General features: G+C 35.8%; 1 protein-coding gene across 1 annotated transcript in view; it reads right to left on the bottom strand.

Annotated features, from left to right (window-relative positions):
- The window catches only part of LOC120854102 (receptor tyrosine-protein kinase erbB-4), a 1,232,614-nt gene that overhangs the window by 296,698 nt on the left and 923,914 nt on the right, over positions 1 to 12,002 (bottom strand). Inside the window, exon 6 of the mRNA XM_040227918.1 lies at positions 2,604 to 2,722. Coding sequence (XP_040083852.1) covers positions 2,604 to 2,722 — 119 coding nt within the window. The remainder of the gene's footprint in view (positions 1 to 2,603; positions 2,723 to 12,002) is intronic.

Below are 12,002 nucleotides of genomic sequence, written 5' to 3'. Positions count from 1 at the left end.
CCTTCTAATGTTCATATTTCTTGGTGTCTCTCCATTAATTTCTAAACTGGGAACTGATTTAAATTATTAAAGTTAGATTATAGTGAAAATTTACTATTCAAAGGGTTGATACTGAGTTTTAGAGTCTGGCAGTGAAAACTAAATATCCAATTGTATAGGCTAGAGTTTCCTTAAAGGTGGTATTTGATGAATTTGGTGACTCAAGTAACCTTGTAAATCTGTTCATCCCCACTGTATAGTGAGATAACTTTGTGACGGTCATTCAAACTGGACTTAAAAGAAAAGTCTCTGTCAGGTGACTAGCCAAATGTAAATGTAGTGGGATGCAATGCCAAAACGTAAAGAAGTAGCTATACTTAGTCTATAATTGAATAATATGATACCTTTTTCCTATACGGTCATACCTTTTCCTAAAAGTCAAGTTCAAATAAATTTGTTTCTGCTGATTTATATATTTTTCCTGAGACTTCTATTTGTTAATATGTTCAAATGCATTTGAAAACAATTAAAAACAATTGTACCACACAGAAGTTAGGTATTCGATATAAAAAAGTAGATAAAAAGTACATATATAAGTATATAAAACATGTGTTTAGCAAAAGAGATGGACTAATTCTCTTAGTTAAACAATTTAAACCTGCATAAGAATACTTTAGGCTTTGGAAGGCAAGCTAATGTGAACTCAAGCTATATTTTACATATCAGCATAAATTAGATGTATGGTTATTAATAAGCACTAATTTATTCTGTTTCCTCAAAATATTTTCTTAATCAGTTGTTGTTTTAGCAAGCATTTTATCACAAACATGACAATTCCCTGATGATGGTCTACGAGATGCATAATCAGAGCGACTCTCACTGATGATACATTATTTGCTAAGATGACACTTTCCAGGAAGAATCTAATAAAAACCAATCTAGAAAACTCAGTAAGCTTTAATTTATGGCTATAAAACTTCATGTGTCCTCATAATTGCTTTACTAATATATTTTATAGTGTTGCGCACAGATTGGTTGGCAACAAAGGGACATAAGCCAGAGAGATCAAACAAGTTTACCTTCCAGACAGCATCTGAACAATAACTTACACCAAGGCCTTGGTCTGGCATTCTTGAACATTCTCTACCAAATGCCAAAGTGGAATCAGTGGACCATTCCATAAAAGTAATGAAATGAGAATTGTGAAGCTCACTCGGCACTCTGCTTATCGTGATAAGGGAACCATGAAAAAAAATTCAGTGAAAAACTTCTAAGTGAAAGTTAAGAGCTATTGTTCATTTTTATTGTTAGTACTGTTTTGGAATTGCTAACACAACCCCTGTTCAGCATCTTTCAGATCAAGCTTACATCCCATGTCTGGTGAGAGGTAAGGGAAAGGGTCTGCTGAGCATCTTCTGTGCATTTTTAATATTTCCCTCTCCTTCCTTCTTCCTCCCTACACTTTTGTTTCACTATAAAATTAGGACAGACAAATTAAGTTTTTTGTGACATTAAGAGAAGTAATAAATTACTGTGTTTCTATATCATGAGAGGTAAAATCTATGGTTTGCTTGAGTAGAATTAAGCGCCAATTTGAAAAAAAATTCCCCAGTTCTAAATGCATCTGTTTTTTCTATGGATATTTGATGTGGAGGAACAAAATATATTCCTGTGTACATTTTAGCAACAAAATTATTTATTATTTTATGATTTTTGGCTTAAAATGAAACTAATGCTCTGTGTGTATGAAACTGCATTAACTGCAACTCACAGAATTGCCTGTATGTATTCAATGGAATAGAAAGAACTTTATCAGGGATATCAAAAAGTAATTAAAAAGTGGCCCCAACAAGCTATAAATGTTAATTTTGAGGATGTAAAAGTGTCCTCTTCTAAAATAAAAATCACACAGATTAGCATATAAATTGCTTTAAGCATGCATTTGTAAATCTTATAAATTTTGAATAATATTAGCTTGTAAACAATATAAACTATAAGACAATTTAATTCATAAATTTATATGCTTTAATCTTGAATTTATATTTGAGAGATAAAATACAAGTGCCCCCACTCAGAAGACTTAACTCAGTGATGCAACAATATACACAGGTAATTACGGTAAATTTTGGAAGGATAGTTAGCTTTTTTAAAGATATTTAATATGTTCTCCTTTAGATTGTCCAATTAAATCTCACTTGTAATATAAACTATATCAGAAAGGCATAATACATTTATTCTAGGGCAGAACAATCCTAGTTAATCAATAGCCACCCAGTAAGAGAATGACTTTCAGGAAATCACAGCATCTTTCTTAACCCTGAAATAGCAACATCTGATCTTATCTTGCATGCATGCCAATTCACTTCAGTCGTGTCTGACTCTTTGTGATTGTAGCCTTCCAGGTTCCTCTGTCCATGAGGATTCTCCAGGCAAGAATACTGGAGAGAGTTGCCATGCCGTCCTCCAAGGGATCTTACCCTCCCAGGGACTGAACCTGCATCTCACGCCTCCTGCACTGGGAAGCAGGTTCTTTACCACAAGCGATGTTAAAGATTTGATGCACCTGAGTCAGACTAGGAGGAAAGGGAGGATCAGAGAGGGAAAGGGAGAGCTGCCAGACTCACAAAGCAGTCGGTGTCCTTCGGTCCCGAACAGCCCCCAGCACATTCTCGGTGACAGCAATCACTCACGTAGGGTCCATAGCATCTGCCATCACACTGTTCCGCACACACAGTCCTTGTCACTGCAGAAGACAGAGATAGCGCCTCATCAAAGTCAGCCGCCAAGAGAAACTTAAGGTGATTTGGAGTAGCTGAGAAAAGCTGAGCCCTGGAGTAAGTAACAATATGCTCAACCATCACTGACTCAGCTCAGCAAACATTTACTGCCTGAAGTTGGCAATTGATCAAAATTACTCTACAAAATCCTTCAAAATTAATACATGAATTTGTTTTTAGATCCATTCTTTTTCAAGCAAATACAGTGCATTACAAAAATCACACAATTAGGAAGAAAGAATCAAATTTAGAAAAGTTGAATGAGAGGCATTCTGGCAGGTTGCTAAAAATGGAGTCAGCAACAAAGTCTATTTACAATGTGCACTGTGAGGGCCTACAGCAAAAGTGTCCCCAGAAATGAGTCCCTGATTTTTGCTAGCCAATGCAAAAAATAAAAACATAAACTCCTACATGATTCACATTATACCTTATATCATTTCTATCAGATAGATAGATGATGGGTGATAAATGGATAGGTGACAGACAAATAGGTAGGTAGGTAGATAGATAGATAAACAGATAGACAAAGATAGGTAGATAACGCCTCTGTAGTAGCACAAACATTTCTATTCTTGAGATTTAAGCTAAATTTCTACCAAAATTTCTCAAAAAGAGGGACTTACAAGGAATAGAGAAATATCCTCAAAGAAACAGGAAGGAAGGAGGAAGACATATTCATAGTAAACACAACAAAAACTTCCATTAGTTTTTCTTATAACATTGTTCAGTCTTAGTTGACAGCATCATGCTGTCAAGGTTTACTTTAGTAAATCAAGCTATATACATTGGACAAAAAAATCATAGCATTAAGGGGCACATTTCTGCTTATCATACTTATTCCAAAGAGATATTTTAAAAGTATATAGATAAATGAATTATACAACATATGTGTAACACATCATTTCTTGGTTCCGTATTTCTTCAGCCTTGTTTCTTCCCACCTCTTTGAGTTCTTCAAAGCTTCTCTATTTTGTATACTATCTCTAGGTAGATGACATTAGATTCAGATCTGAAATCTCTATCAAGATGCAACATGCATTTCTCATTGTCTGGAAAATTCCCTATTTATATGCACACAATGGAATGCATCCTTTCCCCACCTCCACCATAGGGTATCTCTCTCTTATTTTCCCTTACCTCAATTACTGATAACACCATCCATCCAACACTTCAACAAAAATTTTGGACATGTATTCTAGTTCTCCTTTTCCTCTACCCTCAGTTTTCACACAATAAAATTCCCAAGTACTACCAATAGATGTTCTTCTTTTCTTCCCTGCTCTCTACGCCAACTTCATTCTGAGATTTACCTCTAAATATTGCATAGCCTTCTAAAAGGTCTCTCAGGTCACAAATAACCCTGCATGCCATAATAAAAGTAATGACTTGAAAATATAAGCTGTTGCATATAAATCAGTGTCAGTCCTTCCTCTGTATGAACCTTACTTTCCAACTCTGCAATAGAGCTGTAAACCCTTAGCAAGGGATAAAAGTCCTCAATCAATTGACCACCATTTCTATGTCTACTGGCATCTCTCAGTACTCTCAATCCATCTTCACATCCAGACACACAGAAATACCACTTGTGATCCTCAGTTCCTTTCATGGTATGCATTTGTGATTTTCACTGCCTTGTCACAGTATATTCCTTCATGACAAAAAATAAAATAAAATAAACTGTCTTCTCTGTCTAGCAAATACTCATCCATAAGATCAACTTAATGTTCTGTTTTTGTCCTGAAACTTTTTCAGACACAGCTCCATTCTGAGTTAATCTGATGTACATGCTTCTGAACAACCAAGCAGGTGAAGTTAATACATGAATCTACGAGCTCTGAAGGTCTAGGATCATTCACACTCAAATTCAAATTTTGTTCTTGTGATATGACACATTATCTCACCACTCTGTATTTCACTTCACCATTTTTAATATGGGATTAGTATGAGTTCCTGTGTAATGGACTTGAGGACACAAATAGAGATATAGGTATAGTGCCTAATATGACTCCTATTAATAGTGCTCAGCAACCATTAGATACTATTTTGTGCTTATTGTAACATACTGTATTTATTTTTTCCATGTCTGCTCCCCCAGTAAACTATTAGAGCATTTTATTGAAGTATGTCATGCTATTCATGTTTATATCCCTGGTATTTTGTTTGGCAGTTAATAGACATTAAATAAGTATTCCCTCCAAGTAACAAATGTTACATAATGCCAACTCAGAAATATCTGTTTATTGAGTACATAATGCACTTATTAGAGGAAAAGGAAATATATTGACAGTTAAATGGGTAGGGCACTAAAAATGTAAACAGACAAATATTAAAATACTAAGAAACAGAGTATACCAAAATGAAAATACCTTACAATTACTGTTTGTATCTACTATTAGATCCTTATATTCTACCATTGATTATTTTGTGATTCCATAGATTCACTTGGGTCTTTTTCAATTGAACATGATGATTATATTCATAAACTATATAATTTTTATATGTTTCCATTTGAAATCAACAAATAACAAATAAAGTTTAAACTAAAACAGTACTTGAACTCACCCTCTCATTTTTATTTTGCAAAAATTGTCAAATGATATTTCACATAAGTTTAAAGGTTTTAAAACAGGACAAAATTTCAGATCACATATATGAGAGCATATTTGATATTTGCAGTTTAGGTAATTATTTTGAAGTAAGTAATTTCTTCTGTAAATATTCTAGTATAAAATACTACAAAATAATCAATTTGACCTGCCCCTAAACCTTCAAGTCTTTGCTCTAATCTCACCTTCTCAATGAAGTCTACCCCTACTTAATACATAAGCTAAATCCTTTCCAAACCACTGATGCCTTACGGACTTTCCTCCTTCTCTCTCTTCTTCCCTCCTTCCCCTTCTTCCCCCTTGTATCTCTGTTGTAGCATCTAGCACCATCTAATATATTTTACAACTCATTTATTACACTTTTTTTGTTTTATGGTATATTCCAGTGTTAGAACTGTACCTGGATCGATGTAAATTTTATTTGTATTTATAAACACATTATACATAAACATACATATGTTGTTGTTCACTCACTCAGTCATGTCCGACTCTGCAACCCTATAGACTGCAGCATGCCAGGCTTCCCTGTCCTTCACTATCACCTGGGGTTTGCTCAAAGTCATGTGCATTGAGCTGGTGATGCCATTCAACCATCTCATTCTCTATTGTCCCCTCTTCCTCCTGCCTTCAATCTTTCCCAGCATCTGGATCTTTACTAATGAGTTGGCCCTTTGCATTAGGTGCCCAAAGTATTGGAGCTTCAGTTTTAGCATCAGTCCTTCCAATGAATAATCAGGCTCCTTTAGGATTGACTGGTTTAATCTCCTGGCAGTCCATGGGATTTGGCTCAGATGGTAAAGAATCTGCCTGAAGTGCAGGAGACCTGGGTTCAATCCTTAGTTTGGGAAGATCACCTAGAGAAGGGAATGTCAACCCACTCCAGTATTCCTGCTTGTAGAATTCCGGGGACAGAGGAGCCTGCTGGGCTGCAGTTCTTGGGGTCACAAAGAGTCAGACAAAACTGAGCAACTAACAGAACACAATGAGTTTACATATATATTACATATATATTATATATATGAAATATATTCAATGAATTTTATCTACTCATTGATGCTAATATTCATACATTGTGCTTAATCTTCCTATTTTTAACCAATTGTTACATTTATTTAGATGTCCTAATTAGTAATTAATATCATATAAAGGAAATACTTTAATAGACATTTTTGGAAAGAACAGATTCAAATATAATTTCTTTCTTTCAGAGTCAACAAGGCTCTTTCAACGTATTGTTGTGTTAGTCACTCAGTTGTGTCCAACTTTTTGTGACCCCATGGACTGCAGCCTGCAAGGCTCTCCTGTCCATGAAATTCTCCAGGTAATACTGGAGTGGGTTGCCATTCCCTTCTCAAGGGGATCTTCCCAACCTAGGGATCAAACCCAGGTCTCCTGAACTGGAGGAAGATTCTTTACCATCCGAGTCACATCCCATGGACTTCAAAGTATTAAGAGTTGCTAATTGAAATGGTAGACTCATGCTAAGTGATCATGTTACTAGACATGAAATCGGTGTCATCACAGGACAGTCTACTAATTTGCTTTTGGTTGACAGGCATTGCTTAGCTGGAAAATAACATGACGTGAAACAGCAATCATATTCTATAAATCATACTGTATTTTAATACTAGACATATATGTCTAGGTGTTAATTTCCATCTTTTACTCTATGGTGCTTTAAGCTAACTAAACAAAATGTTTCCATTTCTCTTCATTTATATACTTTGGTCTTTCCTACTAAATTAGGAAATTAATGTAGATAACATTTAAACAAATAACCATAATTGTATTTTAATACATTATTTAATAAATGTTCATGTTAATAATTTATCTCATTATTATACTATTTAAATGTAAAAATAATACATTAGAAAAAGAATGAACACAGTCCAACCTTGATTGTTGCTGTTGTTCAGTAGCTAAGTCATGTCTGACTGGAACCCCATAGATTGCAGCACGCCAGGATCTTCTGTCCTCCATTATCTCCCAGAATTTGCTCAAATTCAAGTTCATTGGTTGGGTGGGTGACTATGTAATCATCTCATCCTCTGCAGCCTCTTCTCTTTTGCCTTCAGTCTTTCCCTTCAGTGGGGTCTTTTCCAATGAGTTGGCTCTTCACATCAGGTGAAAAAAGTACTAGAGCTTCAGCTTCAGCATCAGTATTTCAAATTAATATTAGGGATGATTTACTTTAGAATGGATTGATTTGATGTCCTTTCAGTCCACAGGAGTCTCAAGAGTCTTTTCTAGCACCATAACTCAAAAGAATCTATTCTTTGGTGCTCAGTGTTGTTTATGGTAGAACTCTCATAACTACTGCAGAAACCACAGCTTTGAATGTATGGCCCTTTGTCAGGAAAGTGATGTTTCTGGTCTTAAATATGCTGGCTAGATTTGTCATAACTTTCCTTCCAGAGAGCAAGTGTCTTTTAATTTCCTGGCTGCAGTCACCATCTGCAGTGATTTTGGAGCTCAAGAAAATAAAGTCTGTCACTGCCCCTACTTTTTCCCCTCCTGTTTGCCATGAAGTGATGGCACAGATGTCATGATCTTAGTTTTTTTAACATTGAGTTTCAAGCCAGCTTTTTCCACTCTCCTCTTTCACTTTCATCAAGAGGCTCTTTAGTTCCTCTTGCTTTCTGCCATGAGGGTGGTGTCATCTGTGTGTCTGAGGTTATTGATATTTCTCCCGGCAATCTCGATACCAGCTTGTGTTTCATCCAGTCTGGCATTTCTCATGATGTATTCTGCATACAAGTTAAATAAGCAGGGTGACAATATACAGCCTTGACGTACTTCTTTCCCGATTTGGAACCAGTCTGTTGTTCCATGTCTTGTTCTGTTGTTTCTTGACCTACATACAGGTTCCTCAGGAGATAGGTAAGGTGGTCTGGTATTCCCAACTCTTTAAAAATTTTCCACAGTTTGCTGTGACCCACACAGTCAAAGGCTCTAGTGTAGTCAATGAAGCAGACGTAAGTGTTTTTCTGGACCTACCTTGCTTTCTCTATGATCCACTGGATGTTGGCAATTTGACCTCTGGTTCTTCCACCTCTTTGAAACCTAGCTTGCATATTCAGAAGTTCTCGGTTCACATATTGCTGAAGCCTAGCTTGAAGGATTTTGAGTGTAACCTTGCTAGCAGGTGAAATGAGTGCAATTGTATCGTACTTTGAACATTCTTTGTTATTGTCCCTCTTTGGGATTGGAATGAAAACTGACCTTTTCCAGTCCTGTGGCCACTGCTGTACAACCTTATGTTCGGTAATAATGACTATAATGTGGAACTGTTAAAACATGCATTTAAACTAGTCAATCATATGTGTGGTCAACTTTAAATTTTTCAAAATAGCAATTTCTCCCATAGAGTGCCCACCTATCTCATATTTTCTCAGGATATTTTGATCTTAGAGATGCCATTCCATTTCAGGAACATGCAAAGAAACGTTCTTCTAAGTCATTATTTTTTTTTTAATTTGACTTAAATATTAGAAGTTAATTCTGGGGTTTGATTAGAAACAGTCTATAGTTGATATTTTAAAGGTAAGATGCATTTAACACTAAAAAAAAAGCATTAATTGCTGTCAGTTTTATGAAATGTATTTAAAAAGCTTTGCTTGACAGATATAATAAACAAAAGAAGACAGCAATAAGCTTAATCCATAACAATGCTGAGACACTATTAAGAAACATTTCTTCACATTGTTATGAGTTTTGCTTTCAGAAAGAAAACTTCCCCTTTGTACAATCTATTTAATGGCACTTGCTGATTAATAAGCATTACTTAATATGAATTAAACACATCAAACTATACTCATATTTCACTGTGATGGAAATACAAAACAAAAAACAGATACTGAAATCAATGAGATAATTCACTTAGCCTCCATGGTAACATTAACTTATAATTGCTTTGGTTATATTAATTTCCATCCTAGCTTGACTATTATTTCATTAGATTCCCCCCCCCGTATTTAGTATCTTTTCTAAGTTGCTTCAGTGGGTGCATTACAATATTTGGGTTGAATTTTAACTAGTGTATTCTTTCGTGGTACATCAGTATCTGTGATTATTTAATATAAAAGATAAAACATGTGAAATTAAAATGCTTATTAGGGTCAGTAAAATTGAAACTGGCAATAGTGATCAATTCAAAATATCCATGAGAATCAAATGGGTAAAGTTTAAGAGCCAAGCATCTTGTAGTAGTAAGGGGACACTACTGAGAGAATATCTATCATCTCAAAAAAATAAATAAGGTATTTATAAGTAGCTTTATTACATCAGTGTTTCAGTAATAAAAATGAAGACTTAATTACTGCTTTAAATATAATAATAACTATACTTAAAGTTATTCCCTTAGAACAAGTTAATCTTATTTGAAGAAAGTTGGCAATTTATTAATAAAATATTTACTTCTTATGAGTTACTAAAAGGATAATGAGCATTCATAAGCAGTACAATCAGAGCACTGATATCACAGTAACAAAGTAAAATGATCTCTGTCCCAAGTTTTTATACCTTTCCCTTTTCTCCTTCTTCTCTATCCTTTCCTCCTTCATCATCTCCTCCATCGTCTCACCTTGATTGCCTTCTGCTTCTCTTCACTTCCTCTATCAAGTGACTCTGAAGAAGGCTTTATATAAGATTACTGAAAAGGGTCTTTCAAGCTTTAGTATGGGGGTTCTTGCATCAGTGAAGATTTTCATCTAGTTGAAAATCAGTGGGGCCCAAGACTGTCCATTCTAATAAGATCTCAGGTTATGTCACAGTTTAATAATCCACAGAGCTCATTGGAATAGCAGGATATAGAGTACTTTAAAAAATGCCTGAGAATCACCTAATTCCTATTAAATCAACATTTCCTGCTATGTTCTAGGATTTGATACTTTTAATAAGCTTCCCAGGGGATTTTAAATATGTAGTCTAGAGCTAAAAACCATTATTCTATCCAGTGAAAATGGGACAACTCTAGGTCACTTCCTCCATTTGACTGATTGAATGACTGATTATTTTTTGTCTGAAATTTAATCACACTGACCTTCCCTTTGATCTCCTATCAGTGTTGTTAAACCCTCTACCCCTAATTGGGAGATTAAGCAAACATAATTGACGTGCAAACTGGCAGGAAGATTTGGGAAGAAAAAGACCTAAATGGGGAAAAGAAATATTGTGTGCCTAATTCTGAAGGCAAAATATTCAGATAAATAAGAGACAGAAAACTTCCTTTCTCCCAACCAGCAGCTGTCTACATGACAAGTATCCTGGGTAGCCCCCAATTACATTGCTAAGCACATTTTAAAGTATGCTTATTTTATTTTTATTTCACTTTATTCCAATTAGCACTCAAAGATCTTCACCTCTATACTGCCTAGATTATTTCTGTTTATTGATCAAATTTCGACAAACTGTGTCCATGAAACACACTGTGTCCATTAAATAAATGTTGAATAATTTTAGTGTTAGGCTGTTTTTGGTTACAAACTTGGAGGTTTGAATAAGAAAAATGCTCAGGTTAATGCAGAGGTGATTTGGGTTGAACGTGAAGAAGAATTTATTGACTATTAGAGTGATAAAAACACTGTAATGAGACTCTGAATGGGCTTCCTGAGTCTTTGTCAGTATTTAAGGGAAATCGCTTTTGAATACTTCAGACCTCCACTTAATTAAAGACAGCAGACTAGATGAAATGCTCTCTAGAGGTACTTTCTAGTTGGACTGTAATCCAATATTTATTGTATTGTAATTCAATATTTATTTCTATGAATGGTGAAATTGTGCCCCCGCCACCAAGATGAACACTTTGGGTTCTGTAACATGCTTCTCAGTTCAGTTCAGTTGCGACCCTGTGGACAGCAGCACACAAGGGCCCCCTGAGTGTAGTCAACTCATGTCCATTGAGTCAGTGATGCCATCCAACCATCTTCTCCTCTGTCATCCCCTTATCTTCCCACCTTCAATCTTTCTCAGCATCATGGTCTTTTCGAATGAGTCAGTTCTTCGCATCAGGTGACCAAAGTAAAAAGCTTCAATTATCAGATTAGACTTTAAATGAAACAAATAAAGCTCAAAGACCATCCAAGAATACACATTACTTCTAGAGCACGATGAAATGTGTAGAAAATCCAGTTTAATGAAACTAACACTAAACTAAACACCACTATTAATTTCCCCATGGGAGAATAATTAGACACATCAGTGTGACCAATGCCGGGTAGACTCTAAGAATCATATAAAGGCATTTAAAGTAAAAATGTTTGGTCCTCTTTCTACTTTCTGATTCAATAAGTTCAGGAAAGGGGCCAGAGAAGGCAGTGGCACCCTATTCCAACACTCTTGCCTGGAAAATCCCATGGACGGAGGAGCCTGGTGGGCCGCAGTCCATGGGATTGCTAAGAGTTGGACACGACTGAGCGACTTCACTTTCACTTTTCACTTTCATGCATTGGAGAAGGAAATAGCAACCCACTTCAGTGTTCTTGCCTGGAGAATCCCAGGGACAAGGGAGCCTGGTGGGCTGCCAACTATGGGGTCACACAGAGTCGGACATGACTGAAGTAACTTAGCAGCAGCAGCAGCAGCAGCAGCAGCAGCAGGAAAGGGGCCAGGAAATTCTTTTTTTTTTTTTTTAACTGGGAGC

The sequence above is a fragment of the Oryx dammah genome, unplaced genomic scaffold (assembly GCF_014754425.2).
Source record: "Oryx dammah isolate SB20612 unplaced genomic scaffold, SCBI_Odam_1.1 HiC_scaffold_27, whole genome shotgun sequence".
Classification (NCBI taxonomy): Eukaryota; Metazoa; Chordata; class Mammalia; order Artiodactyla; family Bovidae; genus Oryx; species Oryx dammah.
Note: the sequence above shows the minus strand (reverse complement) of the source record. Positions and strands in the feature narration are given on the sequence as shown.